A 21,517-nucleotide genomic window follows, 5' to 3' on the forward strand; every position below is an offset into this window, starting at 1 on the left:
TGAAAAAAACTGCTCAAACTCTGTTCATCGGTCCTTTTTCAATGGTTCAATGGGTACTGCTACAAATAAGCCGATTGGATAAAATGGGGTTTGTCTCACAGCTAGGAGCCTCTGTTTCGGGCTAGTGCAATGCCGATCACTTTTACCTGAGTGAACACAATGACTGGACCCCATTTTCGAGTTTGACTTTTTTTTTTCCAGCATTTATATCCCCTTCTGCTAAGAAAAAAACTGCATGTGTCTTTCCACTTCTCGCTAGCAGAAAAGGAACCATCAATGGTGCACCTTTTTAGTAAAAAAAATGTATATATATAAAGTCCTGGATTACACTAAGTTTTTTCAAACTTTTGCTTTCTTATTTTAAGGATAAAGACAAACCCATCTCTCAGCGCTTGGAGTCTCTTGGTAAAACACCCAGGCAGCGTGTTCGTTGGTCTCATCCCACTGGAAACATCGAGCTCACAGTAAAGTCCATGCTTGACCTCCGCCAGCTGGATTCTTTCTCTCCATGCGACGACCTTCTTGGACACCAGGAAGATCAAGGAGTTAAGTTCATGGAATCAAAAGTGCAACCTGGCCCGGTAAAATTATGTTTGAACTAATTATTTATGATGAATGTGCAATTTAAAGTACTTTTAAGTAAAATAGAATAAATATCATTCTGTTTTTATACTGACGCGATGCGGCACGTTAATGTAATTTATTAATAAATTTTGCATCTGGCAAAGACTGCATAATCCTTACTGATCCTGAAATGTGATAGGGAAAAATGTACAAGCTGCATTTAGTCATTTTCTCCCATCTTCAGCTTTTCTTTGTTGGTCCTTGTGACATTTCAAGACTCTTCATCCCTTTACGTTGTCCAGTTTCTGTTACTAATTTATTCCCGCTGCTCCCCTGAGTATTCTGCTTTTTTCTTTTTTAAAATCCGCCATACGGTTCCAGAGATATGGGCCTTTTTATTTAGTGCCATTTTTATGGTCTACACCAAGTGGGCGTGGCTCACGGGGTGATTATGCAGAGCAGCCTAAAGACACGCCCCCAGAGAATAGTGTCAACCCCGCCCCTTTGCTAAAGACAATAAAAAGTGGTGCTACATTAAAATGGCCCATTTCTCTGGATCTGTACGGCGTATTTTAAAACAGAAAAAGGCAGAATACCAAGGGGAGCAGCGGGAACCAAATAAGAGCATGAACTTGACCCTTCTAGCTTGGTGACTGGACCCCTTTAAGTAAACTGCAGTGTTATCCATAGCTATCCATTATAAGCTTCATTCACAGAAAGCAAAAGGCTCAATTGAAGAATGATTAATCAATAATGCTGCAGTATAATAAAACCAAAGCACCGTAAAGTAACAACCTGGGCGTTACTCTGCTGTATATGCTCTTCAGATATCTTTATAATAATCTTGTGTTTGACATAATCATTTCAGTTTTGAGGCCAGTTACTATGGAAAGTCCCCAAAACTGGAAATTTTTTGGCTAAAAATGATTTTTGTAATTGGCTTCTATTAAAATGTTTATGAAAATGCATAAAAAAAAGTTTAACTAAAATTGCATGCAATTCCTCATCCATAGGATAGAAGATAAATTGCTGATGGTCTGGAGATGATCCTGAAAACAGCGTTCTGTGGAGTCCCTGTCTTGAATGAAGGGGCGGTGTGGTCATTCAGCCTCCTCTCCATTCATTGCTGGAGAATGCAAAGGACAGCACTTAAATATTTTTTGGCAATCCATTGACAATGAATGGAGTGGAGGCTGAGCATGCACACAATTCAAGACAGGGCAGCAGAATGCCGTTCTTGGCGTTTTGGAGGCCCCCGTTCTTGAGATCACTAGGAGGGTCCCAGCTTTCAGCAAGGTTATCACCTATCTGATGGATAGGGAATAACTTGATGTTTTGGTAAAGTTCCTTTTACAATTGAATATTCTGCATTTGTTGCTTCAAGTGAATTATACTTTGCCCTGAATTTAAATCCATTTCTTTTTCCAGGACCCATTTAGACCCATAGGCGGCCATGCTCGTCCAAGGGTTATCCGGCTCATGTCATGTGAGGACGGGATGTTTAAACAGGAGTTGGATACACCGGATGGCAAGGAGTGCGTTATCTATCCAGAGATCGGAGAGGAGCAGGCACTAGATGCATGCAGGTAACGAGATGAATCATCTCCTGCTTAAAGGGGTATTCCTACCTCTTACTGTTATGGCTGGTCAATAAGATATGCCGTACATGTATACTAGATGGAGGTCTTACCAATTAGACCTGCGTTTATTTCAATGGTTGGAATTCCCATTCATTTATATGGGAAATCTGACCCCCCCTTTACACTGACGGCAGAGCACAACGGTGCCCTATTCTGGAGATTGATGTAGGACCCACATCTGCTATTCATTTATTACACATCCTATGGATATGCCCTGCATTCCCAAGATGTGAATAGCCTTTTAAAGGATCTATTCACAGAAGCATTAAGAGACTTTTTTGGAGTTTTCGTCAGTGTTTTCTGCAGTTTTAATAGCACAGTTTACAACATTTTTTTTTTTTTTTGCCAAAAACAATGCAGTCATGTCTAAGATATGGGCAAACCAGTAGGCAAAAAACTAAATTCCTAAGAATAAAGGAGAGCAACATTTTTTTTTTTTTTTTTACGTGCTGATAAAAGTTGTGTTAAAGGGAATATGTCAGCAGCTTTTGCTATGTAATCTGAGAGCAGCATAATATAGGGGCAGAGAACCTGATTCCAGCAATGTCTCTTACTGGGCTGCTTGCTGCAGTTTTGATACAATCCCTGATTTAACTGCTCTATCACTGCTATGACTGCTGAGCTGTGTATAACCCTGCCCACACCACTGATTGGCAGCCTTCTGTCTTACACTGGCAGCAAGCTACCAATCAGTGGTGGGGGCGAGGTTACAAAGATTAGCTGGACTGGAGTGCACGCAACACACAGTCCTCTAATGTTAATCCTCTTCTGATAAAACACTGATTGTATTGAAACTATAGCAAGCTGCTGACCAAGTGACACATCCCTGGAATCAGGGTCTCAGCCCCTACATTATACTACTCTCAGATTAAATGGAAAAAATACTTGCTGACAGTTTCCCTTTAATGGATGGATTTGTTTTATCACATCTTGAAAAATCACAACCACATTGGCCAAGTGTGGATAGGCAGTAATTTCTATAAAATTTCTCATAATGATGGTGGTGGTACACATGCAGTTTATCCATCAAGCAAAAACCATGGGAAAATACATGTGTGAACTATAATCTTGGATAAATCCACATGATATTAATGTTTTATTTATTTAGGGATTATATCTTTTTAAACATAGTTCTATTCTATAACTTTCCAGTGAATTTGAGGTAAAAGGCTTGCCTTGTGGAGTCTATCCCAATGACCTTCAGGAGAAGCATAGCCCGGACAGTGCCTGCTCCGTTGATTACTGCAGCAGCCGTCTGTCCAGTCCAGAGCATCCCAATGAGGGTAAGAAGCAAAATTTTATTCCTAGCCATAGCGCTACATGGTTTATCCACTACCCCTATGGAAAGTGCATGAGTTACATAAAAGATTTCTTAAGTACTTGGACCAAATGTCTTCCTTGATGGAGCAATGACTGTATAAGTGTCAAGAGCTCCAAGTGACAGATCACATATTAAGGGCTTGTTCCCACGTTGCATTTTTGCCGCAGAAAAATAACACATTGTTTTACAGTACCTGCAAAGTAAATGAGATTTCTAAGATCTCATGCACACGCTGCTTACTTTTTCCTTGCAGACTCGAACCTTCAAAGCGTTTTTTCAAATCTGCTGCGTGTCCATTCATTCCACGTTTTTGCAGTGTTTTTTACCCATTGAAATGGATGTATAAGAATGTATGCAGAGACGGGCGTATTGTACGCAGCGTTTTTCATGTCCAGACTGGTTTTTGCAGCAGCAAAATCTGTTGCAAGTACTAAATGTGTGCACATACCCTAGACCATATTCAGGCGTCCATTTTTCATATGCGTCTTTTTTTTTTTTTCCGTGATTTTCATAAACCGAACATGTACCCATTATAATCTATGGGGCAAATTCATGTGTCTTTGCAGCCTTGGTATCTGTCCAAAAGAAAAAAAATAAAGAATTACGAGAAAAACAGATGCCATGTTGATAAAAATGGATACGCCAACAATAATGGATAAAAACAGATCCAATACACTGATCCAAAATGGTCATAATAATAATAATAATACTATTACCAAAATGGTCATCATATTAATTTATTTTTAATTTTTTTTTCTTCATGTGCAAAACAAAATAGCCAAGTAAGGTTTAAAGGGGTATTCCCATCTTCCAGATCCTATCCCAATGTGTAATAGGTATAATATTAGCAAATACCTCCAATTAGAAATCGAGTATAGTTCTCTTGATGAGCTGTGTTGCTTACCTCATGTGCAGGGCATTGCAGTATCTTAAATATCCATGGTTATGACCACTCATAGTGATTTTGTTTCTAGTGGTTGTAACTAGTGTTGAGCATTCTGATACTGAAATATCGGGTATCGGCCGATATTCGCGGTATCGGAATTCCGATACTTAATTCCGATACTTTTACAATATCGAATACCGGAATCGGAAGTTCCCATAATGCCTGCGCTCTGCAGTGTCTCTGAAGGATGACAAGCTGGATGGCAGCGCTCAGCTGAGATCCAGCCTGTCATCAGAATGCCATCCCAGCGTGGGAGAATTCTCCTGATTGTTTAAAAGCCGGCGGGCGGTAAATAGCCGCCGGCTTTTAAACAATCACACAGCCCCATACTGCTTCCCCGCAGCCTCCCACCCCGATCCTCCGCTCCCCTCGCCACCTCCCATCCCGATCGTAAGTTAGGACCGGGCGGGGAGCGCAGCACCAAGGAGCGGGGAGCGAAGGACCCGGGCGGGGAAGCCGGCAGTGAAAAGACTTCACCGCCGGCTTTCTCGTTCTGTGCTGCGCTTTCCCGCCGGTTATTTCAAATGAACAGCTGAGGTATCAGGTGATGCTGATCAGCTGTTCATTTGAAGTCGCCGCGGTGCCCTCAGAGGGTTCATGTGAGTTCATGCTTCACTGCATTGCATGAACTCACATGAACTTTCCCACGGCCGCACAGGTCAGCCTCACCTCCCTGACCATCAGACCGGTCATGATTGGTGTGTGCGGGTGTCTGTGCGAGTGTGTGCGGGGTGTCTGTGCGTGTGTCTGCGAGGGTGTGCGCGATGTCTGCGGGTGTGTGTGGTGTCTGTGCGATGTGCGCGGTGTCTGTGCGATGTGTGTGTGGTGTCTGTGCGATGTGTGCGGGTGTGTGCGCGGTGTCTGTGCGATGTGCGCGGTGTCTGTGCGATGTCTGCGAGTGTGCGCGGTGTCTGTGCGATGAGTGCGTGGTGTCTGTGCGATGTCTGCGGGTGCGTGCAGGCAGACATAGGCCGATGTGACACTACTACTCCCATCGGCCTATGTCTGTCCCCCGTCCACTCCTGCCAGCAGGATCAGCTCGATGGGAGCAGTAGTTCCCATCAGCCTGATCCTGCTATTTAAATTGCCCTACTGTGTCCCCAATAAATGTTAAATACATGTCATTGGTGGCCAGTGGTTACCTACAATAAATTAGTTCATACATTACCTGTCCCCGCCGATCGCCACCTAAAATAAAGTAAAAAATAAAAAACTACACCTATACTCACCTAGACACCTAATTCCCCGAAGCCATCGATCTCCTGTAATAAAATATAAAATAATAAACCACAACCTTATCCTTACCCCTCCGTAGTAGTCCACGAGTGTCCCACGAAGATTTCCAGTTCAGAGCAGCCACATAGAATGTGACCGCTCTGAACCGCTGCCGCCGCTAGAATGCCGGGGCCGTAAAGCAGCCCCGTCTCTGCATAAGCGGGTTCGCCGGAGTTCAGGCAGCGCTGCTCCGGTTAGCTGCTTTACGGCCCTGCTGTATCGTGAGAAATTCCCACGGTACAGCAGTGCCGTAAAGGAAGTCTCCGGAGCTGCGCTGACTGAATGCACTCCGGTGACCTCAGTCAGTGGCTCCCGCTGCCGGGAGCGGACGTGTTCCCGGCAGTGTGAGCTTACAGCAGCCATGCACAGCTGTCACCATCTCCAGATGTGACAGCTGTGCATGGGAGATCAGCGCAGGAACGTGGACAGGTAACTATTTTTTTTTTTTTTTAGTAAACTAAGAATTAAATAAAATGGTGTGTTTTATTTCAAATAAATTATTTTTTTCTGGGTGTAGTGTGTTTTTTCTTTTTAACACTTTGTAGGTTAGTAATGGGGGTGTCTTATAGACACCCATCATTACTAACCTGGGCTTCATGGCAGCTGGCGCTGACATGAACCCTAACCCTATTACCCCCTGCCACCGCACAAGGGCAGCGTGGAAGAGCAAGGCTAAGTGCCAGAGTTGGCGCATCCTATGGATGCGCCATTTCTGGGGCGGCTGACGGCTGGTGCTTCTAGCCTGGGAGGGGGCCAATATTCATGGCACCCTTCCTGGGCTATTAATATCAGCCCCCAGCTGTCTGCCTAGCCTTTGCTAGCTATTAAAATAGGGGGGACCCCATGTCATTTTTTTGGGGGGGTCCCCCATTTTAATAGCTAGTAAAGGCTATGTATTCAGCTGGGGGCTGATATTAGTAGCCTGGGAAGCTCCGTGGGTATTACCCCCTTCCCAGGCTTCAAACATCTGCCCCAGCCATCTGCTTAACCTCCGCTAGAGCCTAAAATTGTGGGGGATCCCACGCCAATTTTTTTTTTAAATAAATCCTTTATTTTAACACTAAATGACATTTGAGGAGTTAATAAAGATGCAGTCCCTAAATTTTTATTTATTTTTTAATTAATTTTTCCCAAAAATTTTGACGTGGGCTTTGCCATATTTTTGTATGCCAGCCAGGTACAGCATCCAGCTTCTATGAACGCGCCATTTTCCGGGGTGGCTGTGGACTGCGATTTGCAGCGGGGGGGCCCAGAAAGCTTGGGCCTCCCTGCGCTGCAGATTCCATCCCCCAGCTGCCTAGTTGTACCTGGCTGGACACACAAATAGGGAGAAGCCCCACGTATTTTTTTTTTTAATTATTTCAGGAAATTCATGAAATAATTAAAAAAAATTGATGTGGGGCTTCGCCCTATATTTGTGTCCAGCCAGGTACAGCAGGCAGGAACGGGCTGCCCCCAACCACCAGCTGCCTATTTGTACCTGGCCGGACACAGCAATATAGGGAAGCCCTTTTTTTCTTAATTATTTCATGAATTTCATGAAATAATTAAAAAAAAAAATATGTGGAGCTTCGCCCTATTTTTGTGTCCAGCCAGGTACAACTAGGCAGCTGGGGGCTGGAATCTGCAGCGCAGGGAGGCCCAAGCTTTCTGGGCCCCACCCGCTGCAAATTGCAGTCCGCAGCCGCCCCGGAAAATGGCGCGTTCATAGAAGCGCCATCTTCTGGCGCTGTACCCAACTCATCCAGGGCCCTGGTGCGGTGGCTCACTGGGTAATAAAGGGGTTAAGGCCAGCTTGGCATTATCAGCTGGCCCTAAGCCCGAAATTCATGGGGTCACGCCAATATTAGACATGACCACCATGAATTTCTAGTAAAGTATTTAAAAAAAACACAACACCCAGAATAAAGTCCTTTAATTGAAATAAAGACACAATTCTTTATTGTTCTAAATTAAACTATACTTACCATCATACCCATTCCAGCTGAAGCCAACGATCTCCTGCAATAAAAGAAAAATAATAAACCAACATCATCCTTACCTTTCCATGGTTCCCACGACAGCTTCAGCTCTGCTACATCGAGATGACAGGCTGGACCGCAGCAGAACGCTGCCATCCAGCCTGTCATCCCGCAGACACTGAGAAGCGCAGGCATGCTTGCACTCCTCAGTGTCTCTCTGTGACGGCATCCAGATGAGCCGAGGTCATGTCCAATGAACTCAGCTCACCTCATGCACGTCACTGACAGCGTGGGAAAATTCTCACGCTGAAGCGCTGAGTGCAGGAGAATTTTCCCACGCTGTCAGTGACGTGCATGAGGTGAGGTCATGTCCAATGAACTCGGCTCACCTCATGCACGTCACTGACAGCGTGGGAGAATTCTCCTGCACTCAGCGCTTCAGCGTGAGAATTTTCCCACGCTGTCAGTGACGTGCATGAGGTGAGCTGAGTTCATTGGACATGACCTCACCTCATGCACGTCACTGACAGCGTGGGAAAATTCTCACGCTGAAGCGCTGAGTGCAGGAGAATTTTCCCACGCTGTCAGTGACGTGCATGAGGTGAGCCGAGTTCATTGTCGGCTCATCTGGATGCCGTCACAGAGAGACACTGAGGAGCGCAAGCATGCCTGCGCTTCTCAGTGTCTGCGGGATGACAGGCTGGATGGCAGCGTTCTGCTGCGGTCCAGCCTGTCATCTCGATGTAGCAGAGCTGGAGCCATCGTGGGAACCATGGAAAGGTAAGGATGATGTTGCTTTATTATTTTTCTTTTATTGCAGGAGATCGTTGGCTTCAGCTGGAATGGGCGTGATGGTAAGTATAGTTTAATTTAGAACAATAAAGAATTGTGTGTTTATTTCAATTAAAGGACTTTATTCTGGGTGTTTGTGTTTTTTTTTTTAACTTTGACTATTGGGTTAGTAATGGGGATGTCTTATAGACGCCTCTCCATTACTAACCTGGGCTTGATGTCAGCTGGCATTATAAGCTGACATCAACCCCAGCCCTATTACCCCACTGCCACCGCTACAGGGCAGTGGGAAGAGCGAGGCTAAGTGCCAGAATTGGCGCATCCTATGAATGCGCCATTTCTGGGGCGGCTGACGGCTGGTGTTTCTAGCCTGGGAGGGGGCCAATATTCATGGCACCCTTCCTGGGCTATTAATATCAGCCCCCAGCTGTCTGCCTAGCCTTTGCTAGCTATTAAATTAGGGGGGACCCCACGTCATTTTTTTGGGGGGGTCCCCCATTTTAATAGCTAGTAAAGGCTAGGTATTCAGCTGGGGGCTGATATTAGTAGCCTGGGAAGCTCCGTGGGTATTACCCCCTTCCCAGGCTTCAAACATCTGCCCCAGCCGTCTGCTTAACCTCCGCTAGAGACTAAAATTAAGGGGAACCCCACGCCAATTTTTTTTTAAATAAATCCTTTATTTTAACATTAAATGCCAAGTACAGTAATCAACACTATCACTGTACTTCATATATATGTGACTGACATGTTTCTATCTATCTAATCTATGTGTGAAGCTCTATTCTGTCTGTTATAAATTGTCGGGTACAGATGCTGAATTGCCGGCCGGCTTTCTTAAAGAGACGGTGCATGAAAACACTATTATTTTTTTAAATAAATCCTTTACACTAAATGACAAGTACAGTAATCAACACTATCACTGTACTTCATATATATGTGACTGACATGTTTCTATCTATCTAATCTATGTATGATTCTCTATTCCTTCTGTTATAAATTGTCGGGTACCGCTGCTGAATTGCCGGCCGGCTTTCTTAAAGAGACGGTGCATGAAAACACTATTATTTTTTTTAATAAATCCTTTACACTAAATGACAAGTACAGTAATCAACATTGTCACTGTACTTCATATATATGTGACTGACATGTTTCTATCTATCTAATCTATGTGTGAAGCTTTATTCTTTCTGTTGTAAATTGTCGGGTACCGGTGTATGCGCTGATGAATTGCCGGCTTTTCGCATAATACATTCTACATTATTGTTAGTTGTTTTCCTTCATGTAGAATTAACCTACAAGGAAAGAAAGGGTTTATTTTCATTCCGATATTTGTGTCCCATTGACTTGCATTGGTTTCCGGTATCGGAATCAGCGATATCCGATACTTTTTGAGTATCGGTCCGATCCAATCCGATACCTTCCGATATCAGGAAATATCGTATCGCTCAACACTAGTCACAACCATGGATATCTAAGCTACCACAATGCCCTGCACACGGGGTAAGAAACATGGCAAACCAGAAGAACTATACTACATTTCTAATTGGAGGTATTTGCTAATATTATTAAAGATATTATTATTATTTATTAATAATAATAATAATAATATTAATATTATTATTATTACACCAACTACATATTTGGGATAGGATCTTGGAAATGGGAATACTCCTTTTTAACTTTGTATGTTGAGACTGGGAGAGCCTCACAATGATACTTCTATATGACTGATGCCAAACCTGCAGGTTTCCTAACATAATTCCCAGGAATAGTAGGATAATGGATTTGCTGTCACAGTATGCAATACTTTAGGGTATGTGCACAATGAGGGTGGGATGCTACGTGACTATAACCCATGTAGCTATAAAAATAATTTCTAAACTCTGCTTAGCATCTATTTGAATGGCACTTTGTGATCAATGGACAATAACGACTGGCTTCCAATATTCTTCATTATTGTATTAAGGGACATTGAAAGTTTAGACTAAGCCTTTTTAAGATCTCGGCTTCCAGTGAGGGAATAGAAATTAGCTGACTTGCCAGTGTAAGGAGACTTGTAGGCCATGCAATGCTCCTCTGGAAAATGAAATATGCAAATTGTCTCTTCAGAGAGGAAGAAGACTAGAACTCTTGTGCCACCTATTGGAAGTGAACAGTCAGTATCGACCCTTTTAACTAGTTGTGCCATATGACTTGGAATAAGAGCCAAACCAGAATCTGTTTTCATGTCCGTGTTTCAGGGTGTTGCCCCTCCTCAGTGCAAAGCATGACCTCTGATTTGGCTGTATGAGAGGACTTGGACTAGGGTCTTAAGGGGTAACGTTTCTCCTTGTGAAGAGTGACATGTTGGTGTAATGAGACTTTCATAGACCTTTCAATGCTCCTCTGGCATATTAAATAGGCAAATTGCCTCTTCAGAGAGGAGGAGGGCTAGAACGCTAGGTCTACATACAAGAATATTTTTCTAGCAGCAATCGGAGATCTTGAACATGGTGCGATAATGAAACTCAGTCCATTGCAGAGTTTTAGATCTTCTGGTGCATATTCTTAGGATTTCCGAGTTCTCTAAAAATATTTACCATTTATAGAACAATGCTGTTTAGTGACCAATTCAGTCTGATTAAACAAAGCAACATATGTATTTAACATGATTACAATATGCTGTTGAGTATATTATATTTTTTTTTATCAACAGAATTGTCACTTCTGTAATTGCATTAAAACCTCATAGAAGACGAAAACCTGTATAAAATGTGTATATGCTCCTATGCAGAGTATTGTAAACTCCTATAATATTTCATCTGTCAACTCCATTTCATCACTGAAACCTTGTCTTGTGTAGAACTGAACCTGTTGTCTCTTTTGTGTTTTTATTTAGAGACCTGTCACCACTTTATTCTCGCTGCTCCCCTGAGTATTCTGTTTTTTGTATTTTTTAAATCCGCCATACAGTTCCAGAGATATGAACCTTTTTATTCAGTGCTGATTTTCATGTTCTTTCCCATGGGGGCGTGTCTAACAAGGTTCTTGGCGGGGGCGTGTCTCTTGGCTGCTCAGCAGCTTTACCTTGTGAGCCACGCCACCTTGGTAAAGACTATAAAAATTGGCATCAACTAAAAAGGCCCATATCTCTGGAACCGTACAGTGGATTTAAAAAAGAAAAAAAAATGAAATACTCAGGGGAGCAGCGGAAATAAAATGAGCATGAAAAATAGTCACTTTTGAACTGGTGACAGGTCCCCTTTAATCACAATTATTGCATGCAAACACTGGATTCCTCCATTTCAGAATCTCATATTCCCATTCAGCACTGAAATGTGTGTCACTTACGGTGCTCTCTTATTTTACTTCTTGTGCCAAGAAGACTCTGAAAGTACGGAGCCCCTAAGTGTAGATGGGAACTCGTCAGATCTAGAAGAACAAGCAGAGGTTGAGGAGCTGGACACCCCCTGCCTAGTTCTAGATGGTGATATCCCACAGACACCCGATCAGGAAATGTTCCTTAAACAGCACTTTGGAAATCTTTCAGCAAACAATAGCCCAGGTTAAAAATCTTCTGGTTTTTTTTTTTGTTTTTTTAACTTTTGTCTTGGACCACCCTTGTAATACTAACCATTCCCCAGAGAGATGGAGAATGCCAGCACCTGCTCTGAAGTGATCTAGGAATTCATTTATGAGTTTTCATTTATTGTCTTTTTCTTTTTGTTGTTTCTTAATCACATTATTAATTTTTGCTTTTTTGATCCCTTTGTCTCCAAACCTCTTAATGTTTGCACACTGCACTCCCCCACTTTGATTCTTACCACATTATAACTCCTTAAATGTTTCCTCATTTTTCTGTCAAATTTGACAAGGGTACCCTTTTTATTTTAAGACATTATCCAAAGCTAGAAAAAAAATAGTGTTTGGTATCTCCTTTAAAGAGGACCCGTCACCAGGTCAAAAGTGACGAGTTTTTGCTCTTATTTTATTCCTGCTGCTCTTCTGAGCATTCAGGTTTTTTTTTTTTCCTAAATCCGCCGTACAGTTCTGGAGATATGGCCTTGTTTTACTAGGGGTTTCGCTCACAGGATCCTCGGGGGCGTGTCTTTAGGCTGCTCTGCATAATTACCCTTGAAGCCACACCCCTTTAGTAAAAAAAAAAAAAACTTAAAAATTTGCACTAATATAAAGGCCTATATCTCTTGAACCGTATGAAGGATTTAGAAAACACAAAAAACTGAATACTCAGCGGAGCAGTGGGAATAAAATGATAGCAAAAACTGGACACTTCTGACCTGAATACTTGGTCCTCTTTAAGTCCCATGCAATACCATACACAGACTTGGGACAGGAATAGTATTTGGGAGGAGTAAACAAGCAGATCCTTTGTATTATAATCCCAGGCAATCTCTTTAACGCCTCTATGATGGTAAAAGTTTATCTAGTTTTAATTTCTTGTGTTTTTTTTTTTCCCACTTTGCAGCATTTTTAGCAAAATTGCTACAAGAAAAAAAAAAAGACTGCAAAGACTCAATAATAAACCCCTGTAGAGCAAAGTCGAAGGGAATGTGTATGGTATTGTTAATCATGGGGTGATGAAGAATAGTCTATCGGTAGCTCAGTGAGGAAGGTTTTCGACTAAGACATTGCTAATATCTTAATTCTAATCCTTGTTTTCATTGGGGTAGGCTATTTTTTTTTTTTCCCGTAAGAAATAACTCTACTTTTAACGCTATGTTTTCCATGTATAGAAGGACCAGTCCTGACCTCGGAGAGGAATGAATGTGCCAGCATCTCGTCCAGGTTTCTAGCGATGGCACAGGTGCCAGCAACCAGGTCAGTATGTAAAAAGTGAACTCTAATGGACTGGGATTGGTTAACCCCTTACCCAGCAGGCTTGTTTTCTACCTCTGTTGTGGACCCATGTATGTGCGGTTTTTAATTTTAAAGGGTCATTAAAGTCATATAATAGGACCTTTTTAAGTGATTCTAAAATTTCAGCATGAGCATCCACTCATAACCATATAAGTCTGTAGATGAGCTGCATTCAGACCCTTTAAAGGGGTTATCCCACCCCCTTTTATTAAACTATTACAAGCATTAAATTTCGCTCTGAAAATAATAGAAGGGTTCAGACTTCTGATTTTCACGTATGAGTGCAATCCATATTGTTCACGGATGGCTTTTGTACCTCTGAAAGTCTATCGGGCCAATCACGTGTCTGTGATTTTTCACGTACTGAAAATTGCGGAGACATGTACAATTTTGATCTGAGGGTCGGATCAAAATCGGGCATGCAAGTCAATGAGTTTGTGAAAAAAATCGGACTGCATTCAGAATGCAGTCTGATATTTATTTATTTATTTTTTTTTTCCACGAACCCATTGACTTGATTTTCACAGACTGGAGAAGGTGGAGAAACTTCTTTCTTTCGCCACAGCCGAAAGATTGTTATCTTTATGATTAAAAACTTCCCGTGTGTTTTTTCTTTAAAGTAGAGAAGATCCGGGGTCCAGCACTTGCTATCTGTCTGATCAGGAGGTCAGTCCGGACTTTAATCAGAGTCCTTTTGATTATCCTACATTAAATGGCATCTATCCTCGGGTACAAGACGTTGCCAGTCCTCTAAAACCAGCCTACCAGAGGAAGAGGAAGCAGCCAGCAGAAGTGAAGATGGCCAGAATTGGTCCACTGTTTAACTCTGTTGTTTCAAGCATGCGGAAAACTCAATCAGTTCAAGATATCGTTCATGAAGGTAAGAGCAAGGTCTGAAACCCAGCTCCCCACTGACCTGCTGTTATTAGCTCTGCCAGATGCTGCACTCTGCTCCTATTCTCATTAATAGTAAGTTAATCTACAATTCTCACAAGCAAAGACAACTGATCGGTGGGCTTGCCTGGTTCTGTATCCCCACCGATCTGATATTGATGAACCATCTTACGGATATGGTCATCAATATTATATACTTGGAGAACTCTTGTAATATATTTAAAAATAAAGCAAAAACTATGCTGCAAATAGTTTTTTTTTAATAAAATTATGGTTACGACTTGTCTCTGGTACCATAATATTGTCGCACAGCAGACAACAGAGCCATGTTTCAAAAAGTGTATGACTTAAATGGATATGTTCAGATGTTAATACAAGAGGATTGGGCTTTTCAATGCAGAATACACAAGAAGAATTAACACACTTGTTCTTCTTGTGGGTGATTTTATTTTATTTATTTTTTCATGGCACTGAAAAAAATCCCAATTTTTTTTCCAGAATATCTGAATGGGGTTTTCCAGAATGTCTGAATGGGGTTACAGCAAATCCATTTGAATGCATTGGGTCGTGTTCACACGTAGCGTAAATGCTGTGGATTTATTTTTTTTGGCTGCTTTTTAACTGCATGCTTTTTGAAGGGGTCCACAACAAACTACGCAGTAACAATATTATTTGTTTATTGCTGTGTTTTTGTGCCCTTTTACCCTTATTTGATGCGTTTTGGTACAGATTTATATTAAAATCCTCAAGCGAATTTAAATGCAGCATTTGTGTCTGCCTATGTGGACCTAGCCTCAGTGTTGTAGTGCTGTCAAGGATGGCTTTAAATACCCCAACATGAGTGCCTTTAGGGATGGGGAAGGCATCAGAATAGAATGACTATAAATCAAGAATATTGATTATTTTTCGGGTACGTTATTGTGGGGGAGACGCACAAAAACCATGGGTATTATGCTGCCCCCTGGAGGCTGACAAACAGAATACATGCTAGAAAAAAAAATTTTGCTGCACCTGGCCAGCCGACACCCAGCTGTTCAGTTTAGCTTTAGTGTTTTCCGTTCCATAGGGTTGCACCTTGATCTTTGCCGAGCTCTTACGTTTGCATCAGGGGACGCAAGTCTTGGCAGAAGGGTACTGCAAGCGTCAGTTGCTCGGGTGGTAATCAGAGTGATGGCTATTCCTACTTGTGCAATACTGATATTTAGTCTTCCCACTCCAGGGACTGCTTTAGGACTTCCCACTGTTTGTGTCCCTCAATGAAGCAGCCAAGAAAAGAGTATTGTTGGTACTCACTGTAAAATCTTTCTCAGACCCTCCCTTATTTGGGTATTTTTTTATTCGCTTTTCCTACTGCTTTTGCACGGACTGAATAGCTGGGTGTTGGCAGGCCAGGTGTAGGCTGCTGGAGAGGAGCTGACTTTATTTCTAAGTTGTATTCTTAGTGGCAGCTTATTACCTATGGTTTCTGTCTCTTCCAATGAAGGCTACGAAAAAGATTTTATGGGCATTACCAAAAATCCTCATTTTACGTCTTTTATGTTTTTATTACTAATTCTTTGCTTATTTTATTTTTAATTTTTAGAAATCATTTTTTTTTATTCTTGGTTTCAGATTTTTTTTTTTTTTTAATTTTAGTTTGCTTAGAATAGGCTCACATGCCTCTTGTATAAGGTAAGATTCATGATCTTAATGTTTGTTGGCACAAACCCTGACTGATTTACTCTCATGGAATCTTTTTGCAGTCAAAATGCGTCCACAGACCCAAACTGCTGCAGAAAAAGAACAGAAGGCCATACACCGGCGTACATTGCCAGCAACGCTGACGAAAACAGAATGCCAGTCCTTACCATTCCAGTCCAAGGATGTAAAACAGCCTAAGGGTAGATCCTACATGAACCCAACAACTAGCTCCATGGCCAAGATCTCCAGAAGCGTATCTGTTGGTGACAATTTGAACATTGGCGAAACACAGGAGACATCTAATGGTTCTGATGTGAAAAATGTCTGCGAAGTAGCAGAAATCATGGCCGTCTCTGTAGAAGCCGAGAAGAACCAGCTACCGTTGAAAGACAGTGTAATTGTCAAACCGCTTCTGCAAACCAGTACCATTTCCTCCTCTCCGAAGACCTTTCAGTCAAAGAATCGGGCACATTTGACTCTTGACATTGCGAAACCATTGCCAGACCGACCTTTTCTCTCATTTGGTCGAAGTAGGAGCTCTATTGAGATGGAATCACCACGGTCGCCTCGATCACCCGGCTGCAGCTGGAAACCTAGATTATCTTTTGCAGACTTGACTTGCAAGAATGACCACGAAGCTTCAGGGGGATGTGATAAAGGTCAATCGGAGGATACCAGTCATAAGAAGCCGAGTCTTGAAGAAAATGTTGCAATAAACCTGATCATAAATGAACCCATAGACACAGTGGACTTAAGTCCGGAAGGTTTCAAGCCCATGCATAGAAGCAGAGCTGCTACGATCGGCCACACTCCGGACCATCATCCTGGACTTTGTCCTGTTGAAACTATAAGACCTAGATCTCCCTCGCTTGATGCAGCCTCTACTCTAGACTCAGGTGGGCACAGAGGACAACGTTTGGTGGTATCTCCCTTTCTGTCCCCAGTTTGTGTGGGTGACCTCACAACTCCATCTCATCTCTCTCCTCCGTCCAGTCTTTGGCCTGTTTCGTCTTGTCCTCGCCTGTCTCGTTTCATAAGCCACTCTCAGAATGGTGAGGCACTTCACTTCTTTTCTTTGATTTCTGCTACTTACGATATGTCCTTTACTTTATTTTTTACGGTTCTTTGTTTTTACAATGAAATACGGGTTGTTTTCATGCATGTCACTAGCCAAGCTTTTACATGAGAAAAACCTAGCAGATTGTCTAATTTATCTACCAGACTTATTCATAGTCTATTTCATACCATTGTTTGGTCTAAAAATTATGTTTTCTGGTGGTCCTAGATGTGATGAGGTCAAGGATGGCTAGATGATCTGAGATCAAAGATGTGAAACCAAACTAGAAAAGCTAAAGAGGTGATCACCTACGAGAAGTAACTCTTTATGGAGTAATGTCACCAACATGTGTATGTTACATGTTGTAGGTGTAATAATATTAGCAAATACCTCCAATTAGAAATGTAGTATAGTTCTTCTGATTAGCTATGTCTCTTACCCCATGTGCAGGGTATTGCAGTAGCTTGCTATACATGATTAATTCCACAACTAACTGTCACTGTGAGTGGCCGTAACCATGGATATCTAAGCTACTGTAATGCTCTTCACATGGGGTAAGCGACATAGTGAATCAGAATAACTATACTACATTTCTAACTGGAGGTATTTGCTAAAATTTTTCATAATATTTCTTGCGTGTATAGAGTCCATTCCTGATTTTGGCTTCAAAATACTGACCAAATCTGCAAGTGTTAAAGGGGTATTCTTAAGTTTGAAACGACCCGATCCCTAGGGACCTGACCACTGGGACTCCCACCATTCCCGAGAAGAGTCCTGTGTGAATGGCAGCGGAGGTTGCTCATGCACAATGCCACTCCATTCTTAAAAGGCACTGCCGGAAATGGCGGAGTGCTGCGCTCGGCTGGTTTTCAGCTCTCCCATAAGAATTAATGGCGCAACAGTGCACATGATTAGCTTTCACTCCATTGACATAGGTCTCTTCAGTTCTCAGGATCGGTGGGGGGGTCCCAGCGATCTAGAAGTTTTCCTGTCTCATGGAAAATTGAGAATACCCCTTTTAATATATCCTAAAGCCCCATTTCTCTTATGGCGGTGCTGTAGCGGACACTTGCCGCCATATTTACCCTGCTGGTTACAGTTGACCGTCTTTGCAGCAGACACCCAGTGATCGGCTAATGTTTGAGGGGCCTCTGAATATGAAGATATTGTCTAAAGTGACCAGGTATTGATCAGTGACCTGCAGATCAGCTCATTACCTTCGTGGCTGCCGCTGCAGGGAGAATGTGGCGTTACATGGTGGACATCCAAATTAAATTGACAGCCGTTAAATTTCCATTCAGAGCTGCTCCTTATCTTGGCATGTTGATGCCGGTCTCCAGTAGGGCCCATCTCCTCTGTAATGTCTGTATGCCCCAATGGATTATATAGGACAACCCTTTTAAAACATGCCAACCATATGTCTTATGCACTGAGATGATAATGTAGTAACAGTATTATAAAATATAGTCCTGCGTTAATTAATATGTTCGTCTCTGTTTCAGCGCAAGCAGTGAGCTTTGAGCAGTGTGAAATGATTGCCTCCGAGCTGCAGGATAGTCTACGCCGGGCGTTGACCCTTTATCGATCGGTAAGTAAATTTCTCATGTCCATCCGCTCTTGGTGTGTTCTTGTAAAGGAATCCTGGATTAGCAAGATATGGTGCATAATCTGCTGCTTATACTTACATCTGCCTTTCTTCAGAGTCTTTGAGTCTTCATTAGTACTCCTTCACAGGGGCAGCCTACCAGAGGATTCACCTGTTCTCCAGGTGGCCAGTCCGTGCCTGTGTATGTTACATTACTTATAAGTATGGTTCCCATGACCAGAGTAGGTCAGCATCTAACACTATTTTTAAAACCAAAGTAGGAACATCCACATTGTGAGTCGGTGAGAGCTGTCCTGGATCCTGTAAAAACTGAAGCCTTTGATGTAAACCTCATTTATCAAAGGGTTTTAAGTTACAATCCTGTACTTTACATTTTGGGGGGAGATTTACTGACAAACTTCAGTCAGAATTCTGTATGAATGTGAGCCATAATTCTGATCTACGTGCCATAGGACACATTTAGGGGGTTTGGAAACTTTTTGCACTTTACTAGTCATTTTTAGAAAGTTTCTAGAAAAAAAAACCAAATAGTGTGCAGCTCTGTACACAGGAACGCAAAGCTCCTGTCTGTTCACGCATGCGGAGCATAGTATGGATTCAATAGAAAGCATAGCTAAGCCTTACCTCGGCAGTGTGCACATTGCCTGGGAGTCTATTGATTGATCGATGAAGGGGGGGGGGGGTCTTAGGACAGGGATCCCAACTGATCTGGCAATTCCAGTGCAGCTAAATCTGAAGGTTTAGTTACTCTTTAAAGTCAGCCAACGAATAGGGTGTGTTAACTTAGATTAGACCGTCTAGAAGAAGCACCAGATTTATCATCCTGCATGAACCATTGTGATGAATTTTGGGCATTTTATCCCAATCTAGCCTACAGTCCCCCATACACATTAGATTAGATTTGCCGGATGATAATTTGGTTGATGGCCATCCTCCATAACTCGGCTTGTCCAAGCACTCCTTTACTTTCTATGAGCAAGTCACTGCCAGACATCCCTGGCAGCAGCTTATCTCTAAGGAGAACAAAAGGATCGTCCTTCAGAAATCCCATGTGCCGGATTCTTCTGCCCCCTGACATCATCGGTCGGTGGAGTCGGAAGGCTCCCATACATATTTGTTGGATGATCCGGTTCTGATGACTTTAGTCCAGTGTCTAAGCCGTGTAACTATTATATAAGATTACTATATCCGCACCAAAAAGCGTTAAAAACTTTTTGAAATTTCATTCTTTTGTCCTGTTTTTGCCTTTTTTAGGTGACCACAGCTGGTCCAGCGGCAAACTTGGATCACGGCAAGATGGCGGGCCTCCTGACCGAAACCTTTGGTATGGTAAAGAGGGAGTTGGATTCCTTAAAAGATGCCAATCCTGAGCCTGCGATTCATGAAGATTCGTCTCCGCAGCAGGAGGCTTGCAAAGAAAAGCTGGATCCATCAGTCCCACGTGGGTCTCGACACTTGGGTGATGATAAGACGCTCGCTCTCCTGCAGCAGTACTCAGAACTTTTACTTCAAGCAGTGGAAAAGAGGATGGATAAAAAACTTTAATTCTTACAGATTACATCATCGTTGACACGGGGAGGTTTTTTTTTTTTTAAGCCAAAAAATTTTTAGACACTAAAATAAAAAAATAAGTAACTGTTAATGGTTATGTAAATCCTCGAAACCAGCAGCAGCTGACGCCGATCGGTGTTACTGTCCTTCCTGCAGATCCACAGCACTTATCTGCTCCAAAATTAGTTTTGTTTTGGCCCCCGGGCCAAGAGTTCTGTTTCTGTTTTTCTTTACTCACAGAGATACAGAACTTCTTCACGATCAAACCTATGGCAGTAATACAGGTTACCACCATATTGTGAGCTGGATATACATTCTTAGGGCTGTAAGTAGGTGACCCCCATACACGACGTGAAAGCCTTGAATAAGTATTATATTTGTGCATTATATATATATATATATATATATTTTAAATTATTGATTTTTAGCTTTAAATATTTGTGTTTTTTTTTGTATGTTCTTTTTGCTCCCTTTAAAAAAAAAACTAATTTGTTCATTTTATTTGGGTTCTGTAGAAAGTTTGTAAAAGTTTGTTAAAGTTTCCGAGGGCTGGTAGATCTGGGCCCAGTGCAATCTTTCCCATGCCGATTCTGCCCCCTTTGCACTTATTGGGATTGTAGCTGAGTAGAGGGGTGGAGGTGGCATAGGGCAAGGGCACAACTGGGCTTGTAATGTGTAAGACCAAATCAGTCTATGGACCCTTTCCTTATAGCGTGAAGAACCTGTGCGTGTTTTTTGCCTTGGCCATGATGGGTTACATCTTTTCTGTTAAGAGACCATTTAAAGGGGTATTCCCATCTCCAAAATTCTATCCCAATATGTAGTAGGTGTAGTAATATTAGCAATTACCTCTAAGTAGAAATGTAGTATAGTTCTTCTGATTTGCTATGATGTTGCTTGCTCCATGTGCAGGGCATTGCAGTAGCTTAGATATCCATGGTTATGACCATTAACAACTGTCACTATGTAAGTGGTCGTAACCATGGATACCTAAGCTAATGCAATGCCCTGCACATAGGGTAAGCAAAATGGCTAATCAGAAGAACTATACTACATTTCTAATTGGAGGTATTTGCTAATATTAATATTATTACACCTACTACATATTGGGATAGGATCTTGGAGAGTGGAATACCCCTTTAATGGGGTAGTATCAATGTCTGATCGGCTGGGGTCTTGCCTTGTGACCCCCACCAATCACTAGTTCAGCAATACTAGGAAGGCACTGTGTACCCCTCCTACTCCTGTTGGTTCTCCTACGGGGCCCACATAGTCTCGCATTGACTCTTACAGGCCAATTGTGCAACCTCTAGAGATTGCAAAATAGAGCTCTACAAGGAATGAAGTGCCACGGCACGTCCTTAGTGCTGCTG

General features: G+C 42.3%; 1 protein-coding gene across 6 annotated transcripts in view; it reads left to right on the plus strand.

The window, feature by feature from the left end:
* Positions 1-20,990, plus strand: part of MAPKBP1 (mitogen-activated protein kinase binding protein 1) — a 152,979-nt gene extending 131,989 nt beyond the window's left edge. Inside the window, exons 23-31 of one of the 6 annotated variants that reach the window (XM_073638823.1) lie at positions 366-581; positions 1,993-2,150; positions 3,357-3,487; positions 11,861-12,043; positions 13,233-13,317; positions 13,977-14,236; positions 15,993-16,826; positions 18,490-18,575; positions 19,848-20,990. In XM_073638823.1, the coding sequence (XP_073494924.1) occupies positions 366-581; positions 1,993-2,150; positions 3,357-3,487; positions 11,861-12,043; positions 13,233-13,317; positions 13,977-14,236; positions 15,993-16,826; positions 18,490-18,575; positions 19,848-20,138 (2,244 nt within the window). In that variant the 3' untranslated portion in view covers positions 20,139-20,990. The remainder of the gene's footprint in view (positions 1-365; positions 582-1,992; positions 2,151-3,356; positions 3,488-11,860; positions 12,044-13,232; positions 13,318-13,976; positions 14,237-15,992; positions 16,827-18,489; positions 18,576-19,847) is intronic. The other 5 variants (XM_073638825.1, XM_073638824.1, XM_073638826.1 and 2 more) reach the window with 5 other exon arrangements.
* The last annotated feature ends 527 nt before the right edge of the window (positions 20,991-21,517 follow it).

This window comes from Phyllobates terribilis, unplaced genomic scaffold, assembly GCF_046119375.1.
Source record: "Phyllobates terribilis strain yellow unplaced genomic scaffold, ASM4611937v1 Scaffold_7__3_contigs__length_470593459, whole genome shotgun sequence".
NCBI classification, from domain to species: domain Eukaryota; kingdom Metazoa; phylum Chordata; class Amphibia; order Anura; family Dendrobatidae; genus Phyllobates; species Phyllobates terribilis.